A 19,707-nucleotide genomic window follows, 5' to 3' on the forward strand; every position below is an offset into this window, starting at 1 on the left:
GAATCCAGAATGCAATATTTGTTCAGTATGCAAGGGCAGTGATTTATTTAGTCATGTTTGGTCATGTTTTGGTTTTTTTACATGACAATATGGTTTGGTACATGCTGAGTTAATGAATATACATTCTAAAGTGCAATGTCCATATGTGAATAAGAGTTGTATACGTTTATCATAGTCAACATGGTGTGGAAATATCCCTTATGTAGTTGGTCAATGGGAACTATAGTAGGCAGTAATAACAGCTAAGGTAATTACAGGTGGATATTTCTGGGAATTAACCTTGATTGAGACTGCATCTATGATATCTAAGATATACAGGACAAGAAAAATGCACTGGATGTGTATATGTGTTGAATCAATTATACAGACGCAAACTGGAGAACGAGACAAGTGTTGCTGTGATACTTATTGTGGTCATCGTGCCCGAGACCCGTAACAATTACTCCGCAGGTCTTTTGCAGCGGGGCAACAGCCCGGCGTCGGTGGATTCCGTTCGCGAGGCCGCAGATTCAGGTTTGAATGGCAGCCCCGAGAGTGATTTGTTTAGTCTCTTTAGTCTTTTTTGACCCGCGAGCCCGGCCGACCGCCGCCCCACCCCAACGTGCGAGAATAGGCGAAGGCCCGTTCATCGCTGCTTGCAGCTTTAATTATTATTATTTCGCCACTTCGAACGCACTTTTGGGGACTTTATCATGTTCAAAAACTCTTGAATTTTTGCACGCGCATCAGAAGTGCGCAAAATTGACGTATGATTCGGGTCCCGCAATTAGAGGAGAGAAAAAAAAACTCTCTAGCGCCCCCCAAAGTGGCCGCAATGTTAATTTTTTTTTTTACTTTTACCGATCGACTTGGAACCTTTTCACACAGGTTCTCTTGGATGTGCTGTACACAAAAAAAATTATGGTATGCAAATGCGCCTACCGTTTTATGGCCGCCATTTTGAATTTTGTGAAAAACACGTTTTTGCGAACTCCTCCCAGACGCTTGGTCCGATTCTTACGAAATCTTCGGCAAAATGATCGTTGGCTCGATGCGATCAAAAGTTATTGAAAGAATGTTGATATCTCATTTTTCAATAAAGTTATGGACCAATGAAGTTTGTAGGTTTGTGTCCTGAAAGTTCAAAGGCCTATAACTTTTTTTTTTTCTAACCGTCATTTTCACCAAATTTTGAGGACATGTTCACAATGAGTCCTAGAACATCCCCAAATTTTCCCAGAATATTTGAACATTAGGGGGCGCTGTGGTGATTCTGTGTATTTTTGGCCATTTCCTTCAATTTTTGCATTTACAAACGAACGAACTCCTCCGAGAGTTTAAATCCGATCCATTTCAAAATTTGGCAACTGGTTCCTGACAGCCTTGGGGTCAAAAGTTATTAAAATCAAGAGTTTTCATAAAACCACCTGGGCGTGAGCTTGCGTGCAGTTTGGACAATTTTGGACGATTTTTTTCCAAAATGTAAAATGGTATAACTCCAAGGAACATTGATATTTCTGGCTATAAATGTATATTCATGATGCTTGTGTAGGCCTTTAAGTAATGCCATGCAGTGATTTTCGAAAAAGTATAGCGCCACCTATTGGCTTAGGTCAATGCAAAGTTTGTACATTTACATGTCCATTTCCCAGCCCTTTAATCTGATCAACTTCAAATCTGGGAATATAAGACGTAAGACTGTGACGATGGCTCACAGTGAGAATTGGGAGTTTTGGACCAACTTTGTGGCTGTGACGTCGCCATATTCGCATGAAAGTTCAAGCACATCTTCTGAGCCTCGGCACACTCCAAAACTCTTGAAAACCTCTGTGAGTATCCTACGTGATGACCTTTACAGACCTGATGTGCAGTTTTGGATCAAAAGTGAAAAATTGCCTCCATTGCGCCCCCTGGAAGATTTTGACGAAGCCCCGCCCGCACCCTGTTTGACCGACAAGTCCGCTGATTTTTTACCAAATGTATTAAAGGGAGACTTAAAAAAGTCTCTGAGGAATTTTCTCTAAAACAAACAGGAAGGCAGTTATAATTTTTTTAGTGTGAATATTTCCTGTATTTTTGGCGGAGAGTGACCGATCCTATTTTAGTGAGTTTTCGAATTCTCAAACCCATCAGAAGGTTTAGCTCTCCTGGTAAGAAACCGCCCCCCCGATCCTATGGTCGTGAGATCGTGTCCCGGCGAAATCAATTTTTTTTTTTTCCTCCTCTTTTTAAACGCGTGTCTTCTGATCTAACGAACAAAATGATTCAGTTTACTCTCCTTGCTGAGGTTATGGACTTTGTACACTTAAGAGCAGGTATGTCAAACTCGTTTCAGTTTAAGGCCAGAAACTGCTCCGTGGCCGCGCATACAGCTGACAGAAGAAGGTAAGGCTGATGCAGGACAGCTGGCTCACGGCGCAGCCGTTTGGCAGCGTGTCGCGGGTTTGACATATCTAACCTAGACAAATAACACGGACAGTTCAATATATTTACATCTGGATTTAAATACACGTATTCTGCAACATACGGGTGGAGATGCAAACACGTTTGGTGATGTAAATAGATGTTACGGGGAAATTTTAAGTTAAAGAACTTCATCACCCAGAATTCCCTATTCTTGGTTGACGGACATGCGCAGACTACGTGCGCACAGCCGCGCACGTAGTCTGCGCATGTTCCGGTTTTGTGTTGAACAGGCAAAGTATCACCGCTCCGTATTTTAAACTGCTAACTACACACCTATACTTCAGGAACTATTACTACTATGTGGATGTAAGCAAAGTGTTCTCATTCCCTCTTGGATGTGTGCAGCCAGTGAGGTACGTTTTGTTTAAGGGCTTGTTATATCTGCTCGACGGCACGGACAGCTAACTGGGATAGCGAGTGGAGCTAGCGGCTGCCGGATGGAGCAGCCAGTCAGCCAGCTTGCTAACTACACACCGGTGCTTACGTCCACATGTACTCAACGAAGTGGAAACGCCTTTGACGGTGAGTGATTACGTTTTCCTTGTGCGTTCTCCAGTCTCACCCAGCATACGTCTTTTAGCTAAGCTAACTACGGTAGCTTTACAGCGTCAAAAGACACCTCTTCACGCTATTAACGCCACTTTGTTTACGTTTCCGTGTGCCCTAAATAACTTGGCCCGATTGAATCACTTTATTTACACACTGAGTAGAACCGTGCTCGCAGCAGCTAACTAACTACTTTGTTGTTTAAAAGCGTCAGCTAAATGACACGTAATGTAATGTGCGTCTTCAATGCTTTTCAATATGTTATATATTCATTTCCTTCACAATGAGCATGAATCTAACATTAAATGATATGATTCATATGCCCCTCATTCCAATGAAATAATATACACACGTCAAGCTCATTATGGAGTTGAAACAACAAATTACTAAACTGTAAACAGTTAATATAAGAGAAAAAAATATTGTAATCAAGATAAATGTTTTTCAAAATGTGTGATTAACTAGTTAATTGTCTATAATCTGTTGACAGCCCTAATCGTATTCTGATAATACACCAAATACTACTGTAACTCTCTGCTGGCAGGTCTCCCTGCTGCCGCCATTCGACCACTGCAGCTCATCCAGAATGCAGCAGCTCGACTGGTCTTCAACCTTCCAAAATACTCCCACACCACTTCTCCGCTCTCTTCTTTGGATACGAGTGGCTGCCCGCATGCAGTTCAAAGCATTGGTACTGACGGACCACGCTGTGAATGGATCGGGAGCAGTCTACATCCGGGACATGGTGAAACCCTGCATCCCAACCCACGCACTCCGATCTGCATCTGGCAAGCTGCTTGTTCCTCCCTCACTGAGAGAAAAGCACTCGACGAGATGGCGACTCTTTGCTGTCCTGCTCCCAGATGGTGGAATGAGCTCTCTGATGACATCAGGACCGCAGAGAGCCTCTACATCTTCCGTCGAAAACTCAAGACACACCTTTTTAGACTCTACCTTGACTAAAACACTAGCAAACCGTAGCACTAACAAATGGTAGCACTTAAATTGTACTTATAATGCCACTTATCTTTAACATGTTTTGGGCGGTGATTTATTCAGTCATGTTTAGTCATATTTTGTTTTTTTTACTTGTCAATATGGTTTGGTACATGCCGAGTTAATCAATACACATTCTAAAGTGCAACGTCCATATGTGAATAAGAGTTGTATACGTTTATCATAGTCAACATGGTGTGGAAATATCCCTTATGTAGTTGGTCAATAGGAACTATAGTAGGCAGAAATAACAGCTAAGGTAATTACAGGTGGATATTTCTGGGAATTAACCTTGATTGAGACTGCATCTATGATATCTAAGATATACAGGACAAGAAAAATGCACTGGATGTGTATATGTGTTGAATCAATTATACAGACGCAAACTGGAGAACGAGACAAGTGTTGCTGTGATACTTATTGTGGTCATCGTGCCCGAGACCCGTAACAATTACTCCGCAGGTCTTTTGCAGCGGGGCAACAGCCCGGCGTCGGTGGATTCCGTTCGCGAGGCCGCAGATTCAGGTTTGAATGGAAGCCCCGAGAGTGATTTGTTTAGTCTCTTTAGTCTTTTTTGACCCGCGAGCCCGGCCGACCGCCGCCCCACCCCGACGTGCGAGAATAGGCGAAGGCCCGTTCATCGCTGCTTGCAGCTTTAATTATTGTTGAAGTTCTTCCTGTCAAAAAAATTTAACCGCTTCTGGAAATAGAATTTAATTCATACATCACATGCATGAATTAAATGTCTTAGTTCTGCAGATCAGCCATGATAAATTCCCGAGGCAGCATGGTGCACTGTTGACTGTTGAGCAGAGGTTTTATTAGACTTTATATAAAGTCATGCATCATTGTGAGGGAATAAGGCTGATTTGGTTAAGTTCAATCTGAAAAACTGTTCTAATTTGTGTGACATTGTGTTGCATTCAATGTGGACGCTGCCCGTCACAACATTTCCACAATTGCCTTGCTTTCTACTGTGAACTAAAGAAAACATGTACTCATGGTGGCTTGTTGAAATTATTCATAGTGTGAAGTCACACAGAGTTGTGTTTCTGTGTTCACTCTATGAAGAATGTTTCCTGTCTTTGTGCCCAATGCATTAAAAGTGGAGACTGCAGGCTGCAGCAACACGCTGGGCCTCAACCAACCGGTTGCCTTGCATTCAGTGAAACAATAGTAGGCCATGGGGGGGACATGCTTTGTAAAATGATTAATATGTGGCTTTGGGCTTTGTTGCAGTCCACATTGCATACCACATGCCCCTATAGCAGTGATGGCAGTGGTCGTAGTCACCAGGAAGTCTGCCAATTTAGACCTCGGCCAAAACAACACATCAGAAAAGCACAACTGTCCCTGCACTGGCATCTGCAATACGCCAAGTGCCTCACATATGGAACAATAAAGACTGCCCAGAACATGGGTACACATCATTTCTCCATTCAGCAGCATGATGCATCCGATTTGAGTGTGTAACCAGTAACATCTGGAGTTCTTCTAAAGAGCTGGTGAAGAATACTCGCAACGACAACTGACTGCAGTCAAAAGATGAAATAGGATATGAAGGCACGAGTGTGGAGGCTATGTACTGCCTCTGTTCCCCATCTTAAATTCTCTCTCCCCCTCTTAAGGCAATGCTACATAAAAAGCCCTGAATAAGCTTTAATGTGAATCCAGACGCAGTCTTGTCAGCTTTTAACTAGGCTTGTCTGACCATCTTTTCTTTGCCCATCAGCCAGAACCCTTGTAATAAATTGATTCTGCACACCAGAGATCTTTGAGGAAAGGCGTAGACAACAAAGCGAGAGCTGACGGCAGACTTGAGAAGTACTTAGGGCATGTGAACAGCAGCAAGAGAGGAGTGATAGATAAAATGGGTGAGATACGGCAGTGATGTCTTGTTTGCCTGCAGGGCAGAGGTTCACTTCATAGATTTTCCCCATGAGTCTTTGCACCCTGCCCGCTTGTGCAGATGTGTGATCCTGATCCTGCTGCTGGAAAAGAAAGTGCAGATTTTGCTTTAGTGTGAGCGCTGCGACAGAGGTCTCAGGCTTTAACCTGACGTCAACTAATGGGACATGACAGGCTCCTTGGGCAAATCACCGACCTGTCACCTGCTCACAGAGTGAACCGAGAGTTTCACCCACAAAAGATACATAGAACTAGAAATACCAGTATAAAATAATAAAATAACTGGACAAACTTAACGACTGTTTTGACAAAGGATTTCAAAACTGTCAATGCTCACTTCTGAATAGGTATTCAGTTATGATGGCTATCCTTGATAGGACTTAAAAGAACACACACACACACACACACGGCCGACTTTGCATTGAGCCATTTTGGCAGTGGTAAGCTTGTTCCCGATTCAAACGGTTGCTATAATCCACACTGGTTCACGCTATCCCAGCTTTTGCTAATGTGCTTCTATGGATTTCTGTTTAGCAAAAAAAACACTTTTGAAAAGCAGTTTAGGAGGGATTTTTGTCTGGAGATGGAAAGAGAGAATACTGCTGCAAAACAGCTACCAACACAGGATGGTGCTTCATCTCAACTATTTAAAAGGAAACATTTGTTTTAACTGCAGGCCGGTGAGCCGCTGGTTATTAGACATCATGATTATTGCATGGTACATAATGGGCATTCTCTTCCTCAAGCGATGGGTTGAAGTATATAGGTCACATGAGTATAGTCAGGGTATGGAGATGCACATGCAAACTCGTTAACATATTACGTTATAGCAGGATTTAATAAATACCAGAGACTTTGGCTGGGCCCCAGATGTTCAAGTCAGTGATGAAATGGACGTTGTCAATGTGTAACAGATATCACATTATCTATCTGGGGCGACTACATGTGGACTATACTCAGTGAGTGAGGTGGTTACATAACAAAACGATTTACATAGATTACTATAAGGGTGACCTAAACGATTCTTGTATAGGCTACGTTATAAACGGAACAATACTTCTCACGTTAAGGACCTCGCCAAAACATGAACCTCTGTTCTATATGGTTACTGTTGAATGTGAACAAGACATCAGGATAGTAGTTGGTAAATGGGAGCAGGTGTAGCACATCAGATCTGAGAACTCAGTTCTCCTCACAGCGTCTGTCTGTCTGAGACGTGACAGCTCCGCGGGGTAAAGAAGCAATTAACGAGGAGGATGATTAGTCTGATTGAAGCAGGAGAGAGGCAGAGAGGAGAGAATAACGTCAGAATGGGAGAGATAAAATAAACTTCTAAAGAGGACTTTGGAACACACACACACACACACACACACAACCGACCCACTAGTGACTGATTGCCCTCAGAGCCTGTGGGTCCAGGCCACGGCTGCCTTTGGAGATAAACCACGCTGCTATCTGTTGGAGATTTCACTTTCTTATAAGTTCCATGAAAGCTGGCGCATGCGCTTCATGAAGTCACAAAACTGTTCCTTGCTTTTGGCTTGGATGTTTAAATATCAGAGTTTTCATAGTTTGTTCATACCTTCAGTAACAACCAGATAGTTTCTTTTTGAAAAAGTGTTTCTACTGTAGCACACGTGTGGGTTTCGAATGTGTCGCATGTGGAAAGTTACAAAGGAAAACCTGGATTGATTTGCCAAGCTCCCTGCATTTCTCAGCCCAACACATAACGCTGCTTAGCGGTCACAGCCCATTTGTTCTGGCGGTGTACAGGCATTTCTCGGATAGTGAACTAATGTTAGACATTTTCACCAGCACTCCTCAGTGAGGAGGCGCGCAGCCTGTGACAGTGAGTGGTTGTCTGTGCGAAGGATGTTCCTGAGGCCCACATCATTCACAGTGACACTGCTAAGGAATACACGGCTGAAACTGGGGATTAAACTTCTATTTTGAATGTGGTAACAGATCGTGAACCATGATGTGTTATTTAATTGGGTATCATCCTTCATTAAGTAACTTAAATGCAATATATATTGTAGGCAAACTAAGTTTATGTGGGCAATGCGTGTTTCAAGTATCAGAGAAACCATTGAGCCAGCGACTGTGTTTGTGCATTAATCAGTGTTTCCATGGTTCTGCAGCCTTGTGAATGTGCAACACAAAACAGCCAGTTCCTTCACTTTAATTACTACAAAGAGGTCAGTTTGATGTACACACAGCATCTGCTTGCATTGATACATCCAGGGAAACTTTCCCCAAATGGAACAAGATTCTCAGAATGCAGCTGTAATTTTCATCTCAAGATGATTTAACAAAGAATGACATTTTGTTGTGAAGTGAAAGAGTTACATCCTGCGTATCCATGCAAACCATCAACGGTGTGAATCTTAAGTCACCAACTCTCTTCATCTGATAACACGGTCAGAACCTTTCAAAAGAGGAAATGCTGCAATTAAATTTGACATTAATTCTGTTGTAAAAACCATCCCTACTGAATAATTCTAAAGTAAGAGTGCTTTAGATGAAACATGTTTTAACGCTTGTCAGCTGAATAATTAGTCTTACATAAGAGGGTATTGGGTGAATTGACATGAACATTATTTAATTAGCGCTCACACGTCGCTGGAAGAATGCATTAATGTTTGCTATTGAAAGTGATTAGATTGGATGCCTCCAGTCTCCCTCGGGCAGCAGCATGTAAGTAACTTTGAACTTTGCTCAGGCTGCTGAGGCGTGTGGAACGGCTGCAGTGGGGCAGATGCCAACGTGTCTAAATATTCCCCAGCTGAATTCAACAGATGTAGGCGCACACAAGCGAGTCAGAGCACGAAGAGGCGAGCAAAAGCACATTCATGCAGCAAGAATTTGTAGTTTAATTTGCCAAAACCAATTATTTATTCTCAGTTTATATATTTTCAATTAAACTTTATTCTCAATGTACTGCCAGAAATTTGCTGTCAACATTTTATTTTTGTTTAGGTAGTAAAAGACACAAATAAACCCACATTCATTCATTCATGCCGACAATGGAGGGCTTGTTTTGCCTTCCAAGGATTCAAACTCAATTAGAAGAGACATTTCACGTCCGTCGTCGTATTGTTCATCTGGATTAGCACCAGCGGAAAATTCAGCAGCTACACTTCAGCAATCTGACGGTTTTATAGTAACACACCCATCGGCCATAATTAAGTAGACATAGGGTGTGGACATCTGCAAAAGTCCAGAAAGCACATCTTTAGATACTTTGTAGTGTCTCTTGGTGTAGATAGCTCTGCTACTTGGGATATACAACAGTACTGCATGACATCAGTACACAATGCTTTGTAAACCTTTGTATGTCGCATTAAGCAGGTCGATGCAGGTCTATAAGTTCAAATGTATAAATATTAGTTGGTTTTAAACTATTTTTTAGTAAGTTAAAGATGCAGCGCTCTCGTTCTGAAAGTGATTGCAAAAACAATCTCTGCCAACAAACAGCTTTACAGGTCAAAGATACATCTGACATGGCATAAAGAGCACAGAGAAAACTTCAAAGTTTATAACGAACAAAGAAAGCGCGAGATGTGAAGATCTGCATTTGCCGTGTTCTTCTTTTCCTCACCAGACAAAACATTACAGTGTTGAGAGAAGTATGGACACATGCGCCTCCCTTGGTCATGCTACCAGCGTTCTGTCCAAACTATATTTACCTTAAAACAAGGTACTTATTATGTTTAATGCATTTTGGAAATGTGTAGCCCCACTGTGAAAACTGATGGCAACCTCTGTAAATGAAAATCAAAACATATCACCATGGTGCTCAGTGTCTTGCAAAGGTTTTCTTTGAGCCGCCAGGATCGATCTTCATGACTTGACTGGAGTCAAACTGAAGTGTAAAATTGGATTCGCAAAAAGGGAATATATTACATTTGCATAAATTAATTTAAAAAATGTCTCTTTATAATGTAAATGTTTACAAAAACAAATTAATTTCCACATGTTTATGTACTACACACAGGCGATTTAAAGACAAACACTATAAATTAGTATTCAAACTCAACTTTCTCACATCAGAACAACTTCCAGCCCCTCATGGACACATTGTGAATTAAACATTGTTAAAGTTATTCATGTAGGAATCTGCAGGAGTCTCACAGCTTTAGCTAAAGCAGTGAACAATTATTAGAAGAGAGGAGAGATTCAGACACAGTTCACATACTGATGTTCCAAGAAAAACCTTGTGCTGCACATGAAACCCATACTAAGGCTGCGTCTCATTTCTCTGTCTTACCCCTTCCCCTTCCCCTACCCCTTCGTCTGTGTCTTCCCCTTGCCCCTCGATACCGAGAGAAAGGGGGTAGGGGTGAGAAAGTTCCTCTAAGAAATGAGACACCACTCGATAACTGGTTGCGTCATCATCCCTTGCCGCTAGCTGGCTGCTACGTCAACAGAGGCGACAAGTGTTGACATAAACGAAGATGCCGTCGTCTCAGGTCGTGATATCGATTGCCTGGGCTCTCTTTATCTTTGCACGCTTGGGTGCCATCAGTCAAAGACATAGAAGAAGACGATTGTTTCTCAGACGACAATATGAATTGTCATATAGATAGCTCAGCTCGACAAATAGCGCATAGCTGCTAGCTAGCGGTTTACTACCGATTCAAAACAAAAACATTACAATTAAAACCACTTGAACATTTTATTAAAAGGATCATAAAACACGAGTGTTATAATATCAATTAAACTGCTGAAAATACTTAGATTTGTGCGACTCCTTCACAGTTCGACGTTCAGCCATAAAAAAAACTTGATGCCGGCACTTTTGAGAAATTCCTACGTTGTTAACTGTTACCCCTCGGTTTCAAGTGTGGTCCTCCGCAAACTATGTAGCCCTACGCCTTGGCCCTAGCCCTTAATCAAAATGAGAATCGAGACACCACTTCCCCTCACATGAACGCGCAAAACCGAGGGGGAGGGGTAAGGGGAAGGGGTAAGACAGAGAAATGAGATTCACCCTAAGGGTGAATCTCATTTCTCTGTCTTACCCCTTCCCCTTCCCCTACCCCTTCGTCTGTGTCTTCCCCTTGCCCCTCGATACCGAGAGAAAGGGGGTAGGGGTGAGAACGTTCCCCTAAGAAATGAGACACCACTCGATAACTGGTTGCGTCATCATCCCTTGCCGCTAGCTGGCTGCTACGTCAACAGAGGCGACAAGTGTTGACATAAACGAAGATGCCGTCGTCTCAGGTCGTGATATCGATTGCCTGGGCTCTCTTTATCTTTGCACGCTTGGGTGCCATCAGTCAAAGACATAGAAGAAGACGATTGTTTCTCAGACGAATACGACTGCTCACGGATCAAGTCATGGTACGTATGTTTTCATTGTATTTAACGGAGGCGCTGGCGGCGACACCATAGCTCAGCAAAACATTAGCAACCGGCTAACATTAGCTAACGTATGTTGTTGTAGCTATGATCTGAGGAAAACGCATGCATTTTTATTTATCAACGATATGGTTTGATTAAAATAATTTATTTTTTGTCCGTGCGGAGGCGATTCCATTTTATTTATCTATGGCACATGCATTTTTTTTTTATATTCAGCCCAATGCTATCCAATGATTTGTTTGCATTATTTAGGTTTTCTATTCTTATGTTAGATCAATAACAAAATCAATAGATTTTTTGATAACACTTTACAATAAGGTCTCATTTATTAATGAATGAACTAACATGAACTAACAGAGAGCAATAGACTTTGTTATTGTTAGTTAATAAAATATGTGTGTTCATGTTAGTTCAGAGTGCATTAACTAATGTTAACATAACAACTTTGGATCTTAAAAATGTATATTGGTTATCGGCTTTCAAATGTAAAGAATTATCGGTATCAACCAAAATGTTCATATCGGTGCATCCCTATTTTTTATCCATGTATGTGTTAATTTTGTGATGTGGTTTCAATATCATGTACCCATGGTTTTTTTTGTTCCACCAGGCTGATCGTCCACCTATGTACTGCAGAGTTGATGCGACTGTGCCCATCTTGCGCTTATGGTTTGATGAAGAAGCTGAAATAAAGCAGGACCTACGCCTGACCAGGACAGCCATGAACAGCCTGCAGAGGCTTCTAGACAGGAATCAAGATCATGGCTGGGGAAATCAACTAGAGGTCCTCATATATACCTATTGGTTGGCACACGGACTCTCCTACCGGGTGGTGGCAAAAGTTTTCAATGTCCCCAGGCCAACAGTATTTCGAGTAATACACAAGGTGGCACAGAATATTTGGAACAATTTAAACAAAGCTATTTCCTTCCCACATGACCTGCAAGCTGTGGGTCAAGGATTTGTGGCTCTATCGGGGACCCCTGCATTCCACAACGTTGTAGGGGCGATAGATGGCACACACATTCGGATTAAACCACCAGTACTACATCGTCTAGACTACCTTAACTACAAAGGCTTTTACTCCATCAATATGCAGGCCATATGTGATGCAGAAGGAAGGTTCCTGGACATCTTCGTGGGTTACCCTGGGTCAGTCCATGACACGCGTGTGATGAAAAACAGCTCCTTTTACACATCTGGACGTTACCCCCCGCCAGGATACATTATTCTGGGTGATGGTGGGTACCCCTGCCTCCAGACCCCAATATGCCTGCTCACACCATACAAAGAGCCAGTACGTGGACGAGTGCAACAACGCTTCAATTACCGCCAATCAAAGGCACGCAGCATAATTGAGCGTGCCTTTGGGGTAATGAAAACAAGGTGGAGGTCAACTCTGTTCCGGGCACTGGAAGTCAAACCTACCTTTGCACCCCAGGTTATTGCTTCATGTGCATTCTTACACAATGTGTGCTTGGACAATGGAGACACACTGGATCCTGACGAGGATATTGCCAGGGATGATCTTGACCCCCATCCTCCCCATGAACCAATGGCACTCAACGAAGCCTCAGGGAATGCTGCACGCGACGCACTGGCTGCCCAAGTTTCCGGGGATGTGCAGGCCACATGAAGAGACATGTTGCACTGTTGATTTTCCTTCATGAGAATTATTTGTAATATATTTAAGAATTTTTATAGTATTTTAATATTGTTCTTCTGTTTTGCCCCAATTTCTAATCTGTTGGCATTCATGTGTTTGTATTGTTGTATAAATGTTATTGTTACATATTTTCTTATTGCACTTTTATTTTTTTTTTAACAATAGCCTGAGCACTAAGAAAGGAAGTTTTTAATGATGATTAGGCATGTTCTTACCTTGGTATTATTTTTTGTTCCAGAAGTGGAGTGAGGTGTAGTGGGATTTCTACAATTGTTTGCAATAAATCTTTTAAAACACACTATTATGGTGACTATGCTTCGGATTTCCGTAAAATTTATCCACGAAAAGCCTTTTTATAAGAACCACATTTATTGCTCAACAGCAGTAAATATTACAACATGTAAATATAACAATAATACATATACAAATATAAATTATATAAACTCTTAAAACATTATATATGTAAACAGTTGTGCAATTGAACAGGTAATTATTTTCACATCTTTTCAATCATTCTTTCAAAGAGGTCTAAAAACCTCTGTGACTTCGCCTCACTCTCTTCATGGCGCCTTTGCTCCTGAAGGGCCTCCTCGATCATGAACTCCATAATAGGATTGGACCTCCTCCTAGATGTGGTGGCACTTGTTGCTGCTGGGGTACTGGTTCCTGTGTCAGGGGTCCAGGATGCTGCTGTGGTGGAGAGCTCTGAGGTAGAGGGCTCCACAATATCCTAAAGAAACAAGGCAAATCGTGTTACTTTTAAGAAATTTTCAGCAAATATCTCCTCATGAAATTTAAAGAGAAAAAAGTTTACGAATCTGATGTTAGTGGAATTCACGAAAGTACTGAATTACATGGTAAATGATTAGCCTCACCATGAGGATTGTCATGGGATCCTCTGCTGGTTGGAATGATGCCACCACCACAGGGGGGTCCATCGCAGGCCGGGCACCCAAAACCTCATGCATGTCTCCATAGTACTGCCATGTAGCAACAGTGACCTCACCCTGGTCTGTCCCTGAGCCGGTTTTTGGAGTCCTCAATTCCTGACACAGTCACACACACACACACACACACACACAATAAACAACTGGTTAGTTGATACATTCATTAGGAAATTAGAAATTATTTTAAACTTGATATCATATACCTTGTATTTTTGTTTTAAATTCTCCCATTTTTTGGAAGCCTGCTGTCCAGTCACCTTGCCCTCTAGGCCAATCTCTTTCACAAATTTCCTGCATCACAACCGACAGCTCAAACTTTCAGCATTTTAAGCACAACACAGAAATAAAAATTCAGAAAAACAGAACGCAAGACTATGATTGAACGATTAATTACTCACTCCCATTGTTGTTTGGCCATTGTTTTGGACTTCATGAAGTCTTTTTCATTCTCTGCCCTGAAGCGGATGAGCCGCCGAGTCTCCTCAGGTGTCCCTGAGGGAAAAGGAAAATATACGTTACCTTTACCTTGCTAGGTGAATCTCGTAGTAAGCTAGCTCTACCAATATTAAAGTCCAATATTTAAATCAGTCAAAATAGTAATGTCAAGCAAATTCACTCCACACTGATTTCACCTAAAAACCACAATATGAATTGTCATATATAGATAGCTCAGCTCGACAAATAGCGCATAGCTGCTAGCTAGCGGTTTACTACCGATTCAAAACAAAAACATTACAATTAAAACCACTTGAACATTTTATTAAAAGGATCATAAAACACGAGTGTCATAATTATAATATCAATTAAACCGCTGAAAATACTTACATTTGTGCGACTCCTTCACAGTTCGACGTTCAGCCATGCCGGCACTTTTGAGAAATTCCTACGTTGTTAAGTTACCCCTCTGTTTCAAGTGTGGTCCTCCGCAAACTTCGTTTCAAGGGCTATGTAGCCCTACGCCTTGGCCCTACCCCTTAATCAAAATGAGAATCGAGACACCACTTCCCCTCACATGAACGCGCAAAACCGAGGGGGAGGGGTAAGGGGAAGGGGTAAGACAGAGAAATGAGACGCACCCTAAGTCACAGCATCTCGTCTGTATGGCAAAGTAGGGTTAAACACAGATGACTATACTTTTGCTCTGGAACAATCCCATCATAACATCTACTTTTAAGTTTATATAGCAAGCTTGATGGGCTTACTGTCTAACAGGCAGTGGATGTTGGGTTCCTAAAGATTTTTCAAAACACAAACACAGAACTTTTAACTCTGATGGATGCCAAAAATGACAAAGCAACGTGCCAACAACCATTAGAAGAACTGAAGTTCAGCTGATAAGGACTGAAGCTGGATATATGTTAACTAATACTTCCAAGTACTAAATGGAGTGTAGAAAATTACCCACTGCAACAGTGTCAGCAGCACCTGTTTGCAATCTAAACTACTCGCAGTGTCACAGGAACGTGTGTGTGTGTGTGTGTGTGCGTGCGCGAGTGACAACAGGCGGGAATATTGAAGAGTCTCATTATAATAATTAGTCAACCAGCCGTGTGCTGTAGCATAATGCCAACTTGGTATTCCAAGCACACGTATGCAGCAGACTATGAACCTACAAGGACGGACACGTCTCATAAGAAGCCCAAACAGCCTCCACAGTACTTCCATCTGCAGAGCCTGTTGGGGTGTGTGTGTGTGTGTGTGTGTGTGTGTGTGTGTGTGTGTGTGTGTGTGTGTGTGTGTGTGTGTGTGTGTGTGTGTGTGTGTGCAGGGCTCACTAATCTTGGCAGTCATCGAAAATACACCGCTGGAACCATCCATCAAATTCTTTGTCCTGCACAGACACACACATACCATTGACTCCAGATTCATCATCCGGAGTCAAGTGTTCAACTTGCAAAGTGCCTCCTTTACCCCACCGGGGCATCAGTTTACTTCACCAAGCTCATACCAGAGTACCATCTGCATGCAACGCACACACGAACACACACACGCTACATCTATAGTACATAAGGGAAGCAAAGTGTGCAGGGATGAAACACTAAAGTAACCCTGATTAAAAACATACACGTAGGTGAAAATAGCGTCTTCTGTTGACTGCGTGCCTAAAGAAATCTATACAAATGTTCCATTAGTCCAGTCAGAATTAATTAGAAGACAGAAAGTCTGTGCTCTTTCACATAGAGGCACATGGTGTCCTGGGTCAAATGATAGTAAGATGTTTGTGCGTCGATGTTTATAATCTGGTGGTGCCCCAGATGATCGTCTACATCCGAGGTCAATTACCAGTGCTTCATTTTTGCCCAGAACCTCCCTCCTCTCCATTTAGCATGTTTATCTTCCAATATATACACTCACCGGCCACTTTATTAGGTACACCTGTCCAACTGCTCGTTAACACTTAATTTCTAAGCAGCCAATCACATGGCGGCAACTCAGTGCATTTAGGCATGTAGACATTGTCTACATGCATTGTTGAACGTGGCATGATTGTTGGTGCCAGAAGGGCTGGTCTGAGTATTTCAGAAACTGCTAATCTACTGGGATTTTCACGCACAACCATCTCTAGGGTTTACAGAGAATGGTCCGAAAAAGAAAAAACATCCGAAAAAGAAAAAACATCCAGTGAGCGGAAGTTCTGTGGGCGGAAATGCCTTGTTGATGCCAGAGGTCAGAGGAGAATGGCCAGACTGGTTCGAGCTGATAGAAGGGCAACAGTGACTCAAATAACCACCCGTTACAACCAAGGTGGGCATAAGAGCATCTCTGAACGCACAGTACGTCGAACTTTGAGGCAGATGGGCTACAGCAGCAGAAGACCACACCGGGTGCCACTCCTTTCAGCTAAGAACAGGAAACTGAGGCTACAATTTGCACAAGCTCATCGAAATTGGACAATAGAAGATTGGAAAAACGTTGCCTGGTCTGATGAGTCTCGATTTCTGCTGCGACATTCGGATGGTAGGGTCAGAATTTGGCGTCTACAACATGAAAGCAAGGATCCATCCTGCCTTGTATCAACGGTTCAGGCTGGTGGTGGTGGTGTCATGGTGTGGGGAATATTTTCTTGGCACTCTTTGGGCCCCTTGGTACCAATTGAGCATCGTTGCAACGCCACAGCCTACCTGAGTATTGTTGCTGACCATGTCCATCCCTTTATGACCACAATGTACCCAAGTTCTGATGGCTACTTTCAGCAGGATAATGCGCCATGTCATAAAGCTGGAATCATCTCAGACTGGTTTCTTGAACATGACAATGAGTTCGCTGTACTCAAATGGCCTCCACAATCACCAGATCTCAATCCAATAGAGCATCTTTGGGATGTGGTGGAACGGGAGATTCACATCATGGATGTGCAGCCGACAAATCTGCGGCAACTGTGTGATGCCATCATGTCAATATGGACCAAACTCCCTGAGGAATGCTTCCAGCACCTTGTTGAATCTATGCCACGAAGAATTGAGGCAGTTCTGAAGGCAAAAGGGGGTCCAACCCGTTACTAGCATGGGGTACCTAATAAAGTGGCCGGTGAGTGTATATATATATATATATATATATATATATATATATATATATTCTATTATATTCCCGCTCCGAAGATCTCAGAGTACTCTTTGTGCATGCCTTATGTGTGTCAATTCTGTTTGCAAATACTACACATCCTGTTTAATTATTTTGTAACAATAGGCTACAACTTGTTTTCCAAATTCAAACATCCTTTCTACATGCTCCCGATAAGGGCAAAGTTAATAATTTGGTTTGTTCCTTCCCCCTTGCATGATGTTAACATTATGCACATTAACCTTGGAAATACTTCTAATACAAAACTCTCAACAGAAATTGCCTATGATGTGTATTTTTACTGGGCGTTGAACTTGTGACCTATTTGCAGTGAGCAAAGACTCAATATACGGATTTAGTTGAAGCCTGACAAAAGGGCCAGAGACCCACAGTTCTAATACATTCCTAACATTTCTGCAAAGAGCCGGACAAATATTTACATGAGGTAAGTATGCATGTCTTCTTTTCCTTCTCAGGACTTGGTCATTAAATAGTCTAAAAGAGGGTAGAAGGTTTGGAAAATGTATTTTTTAGGCAGCATACAGGCTTATCAAATCTAATACAGAAAATAACTAAAGAGGCCGAGTAGACAAAGCAATTACAGTCTGGCGAGCCTCCTGAGGCCCATTTGTCCTTTGACGACAGGAACGCGTGTCCTCTGCTGGGATTTGCAAGCCATCACCACGTTACATAACTATATTTGGGGACGGTTCCTTCCAGCACAGTTTACAGTCGCGCTTTTATGACTGAGGAGACGAAAGAGGAACATGCCGTTCTATGCGTTCTCCCTCTCTTGGTGACAAATGAGGAACACTTCCCTCTTGCAGGCTTAACGTTTGCCAGAGTAAGATGGCGTCATTACAATCTTGTGAGTGCTTCCTGTCATCAGAGGTCAGGCTCTTGATCAGCCAACCAAAGACAAAGTCATGAAAGGCTTTATGCTCAGTAGAACTGCTAGAAAACGGTCGGAGTTGTGAAGAAGATACGATTTGACTCGATAAGGACTCCTCTAGATAGAACCGTTAAGATCAATAGGTTCAAAACAACGTGTATCACGTTTTCTACTTAACTTGCAGAGAAATTACATCTTACTTTTCATAAGTAGCAAATTCCTGAAAACTGTCATCCCAGGATGGCTATAACAATAATTATCTATTATCTATGTGACTGACATATGTAACCCTGCCAAACCAAAAAGCAATACAACTTTAAATGAAAAATTCAATCTCATTAACTTTTTCATCTAGGGTGCTGTCCAGCACAATGTCAAATGAAGAAAATTATATCATTTTAAGCTGTTAAATATTTGAGGATCTTCATGGCATTTCATTAAAAAAAACTCAAAGTTGGTTTGAAGCAAACAGTTTCTACATTACGTTTTTTATAATGCAGATTTTCAGCAGCTATATCTATCCATATCTTTTTTTAAATAAATGACCTAGTGACAATGAATCCGGCACAATTTGAAACAAATTTGCATATATCACCTAGAAATCACAATAAGAAGCAATATTTACTTTGAGTGTGCTGGTTGCTATTCCCTCCTCATTTCCATACTAGTAGTAAGTAGTAATTGAATACTTGCACATGAATCGTTTGCCTAATGAGGCTGTCATTAGGAATGATGGGTTCTCAGTGTTGTGGCTTTAGGGATGAAACTTCTGGCTCAGAAGTGTGACAAACGTAATTCTTCCTTTTTCGTGCTTTCTTTAAACCAAGTCACAAGTTGCCTAATTAGACATTTCTTCATTCTCAACTCCTGCTTTTTCATCTTCTGGATGTTAATACAGGCACAATAAAGAGTTTAAATCTGCATACAAAAAGCATGCAAACACCGGAAACCACACATATCGAAAAGAAACAAAAGAATCTAAACAATATTGTTGATACCCACCCATTTCCTTACATTCTCACCTTTCCCCAGCACTGCTTGTCATAGTCATGAGGGTAACTGGCCCTGGCAGTAAAGCCAAGCAACTCTCTCTGTGCCTCTGCACCTTACGTCAACTCCTTAGTGCCAATAGGCTCCATTTGCATTCAGTTGCATGAATCAGTCTGCTGAAAAAACGTTCCAGTGATCCAGGGAGCAAAGTGTTTTGTCGTTTTCATGATTTATCGTCAGCTACGGCTGTACATACAGAAATAGGAAGCAAGTTCATTTGAAATAAGAACATGACAAGCGAGCCGTGAAATGCAAAGACGGACGATAAAGACCGCCGCAGTGTGCAACTGTTAAAGTAAACAATACATTAGACGTTGGTTTATTTTGGG

The 19,707-nt window shown here is 42.0% G+C and overlaps 3 protein-coding genes across 3 annotated transcripts in view; 1 reads left to right on the forward strand and 2 right to left on the reverse strand.

The window, feature by feature from the left end:
* The window catches only part of dtnbp1b (dystrobrevin binding protein 1b), a 230,943-nt gene that overhangs the window by 207,068 nt on the left and 4,168 nt on the right, over positions 1-19,707 (reverse strand). The gene's annotated exons all lie outside the window — the stretch shown is intronic.
* LOC134107037 (uncharacterized) lies at positions 10,892-13,207 on the forward strand. The gene is made up of 2 exons (XM_062558307.1): positions 10,892-11,241; positions 11,873-13,207. The coding sequence occupies exons 1-2, from the start codon at positions 11,107-11,109 to the stop codon at positions 12,896-12,898; spliced, it is 1,161 nt and encodes a 386-aa protein (XP_062414291.1). The 5' UTR covers positions 10,892-11,106; the 3' UTR covers positions 12,899-13,207.
* On the reverse strand, positions 13,413-14,953 carry LOC134107119 (uncharacterized). Its single transcript, XM_062558521.1, has 5 exons — positions 14,701-14,953; positions 14,274-14,367; positions 14,079-14,166; positions 13,804-13,974; positions 13,413-13,658 (listed from the first exon to the last, which is right to left on the reverse strand). The coding sequence occupies exons 1-5, from the start codon at positions 14,735-14,737 to the stop codon at positions 13,425-13,427; spliced, it is 624 nt and encodes a 207-aa protein (XP_062414505.1). The 5' UTR covers positions 14,738-14,953; the 3' UTR covers positions 13,413-13,424.

The sequence above is a fragment of the Pungitius pungitius genome, chromosome 17 (genome assembly GCF_949316345.1).
Source record: "Pungitius pungitius chromosome 17, fPunPun2.1, whole genome shotgun sequence".
Classification (NCBI taxonomy): domain Eukaryota; kingdom Metazoa; phylum Chordata; class Actinopteri; order Perciformes; family Gasterosteidae; genus Pungitius; species Pungitius pungitius.

What these genes read in the sequence shown, in the direction of transcription:
- LOC134107037 (XM_062558307.1), top strand. Translation starts at nt 11,107, where the DNA reads ATGCCGTCGTCTCAGGTCGTGATATCGATTGCCTGGGCTCTCTTTATC. An exon ending in TGCTCACGGATCAAGTCATG is followed by an intron (nt 11,242 to 11,872) that starts GTACGTATGTTT and finishes TTGTTCCACCAG; the next exon opens with GCTGATCGTCCACCTATGTA.
- LOC134107119 (XM_062558521.1), bottom strand. Translation starts at nt 14,737, where the DNA reads ATGGCTGAACGTCGAACTGTGAAGGAGTCGCACAAAT. An exon ending in TGTGAAGGAGTCGCACAAAT is followed by an intron (nt 14,368 to 14,700) that starts GTAAGTATTTTC and finishes CTTTTCCCTCAG; the next exon opens with GGACACCTGAGGAGACTCGG. An exon ending in ATGGCCAAACAACAATGGGA is followed by an intron (nt 14,167 to 14,273) that starts GTGAGTAATTAA and finishes GTTGTGATGCAG; the next exon opens with GAAATTTGTGAAAGAGATTG.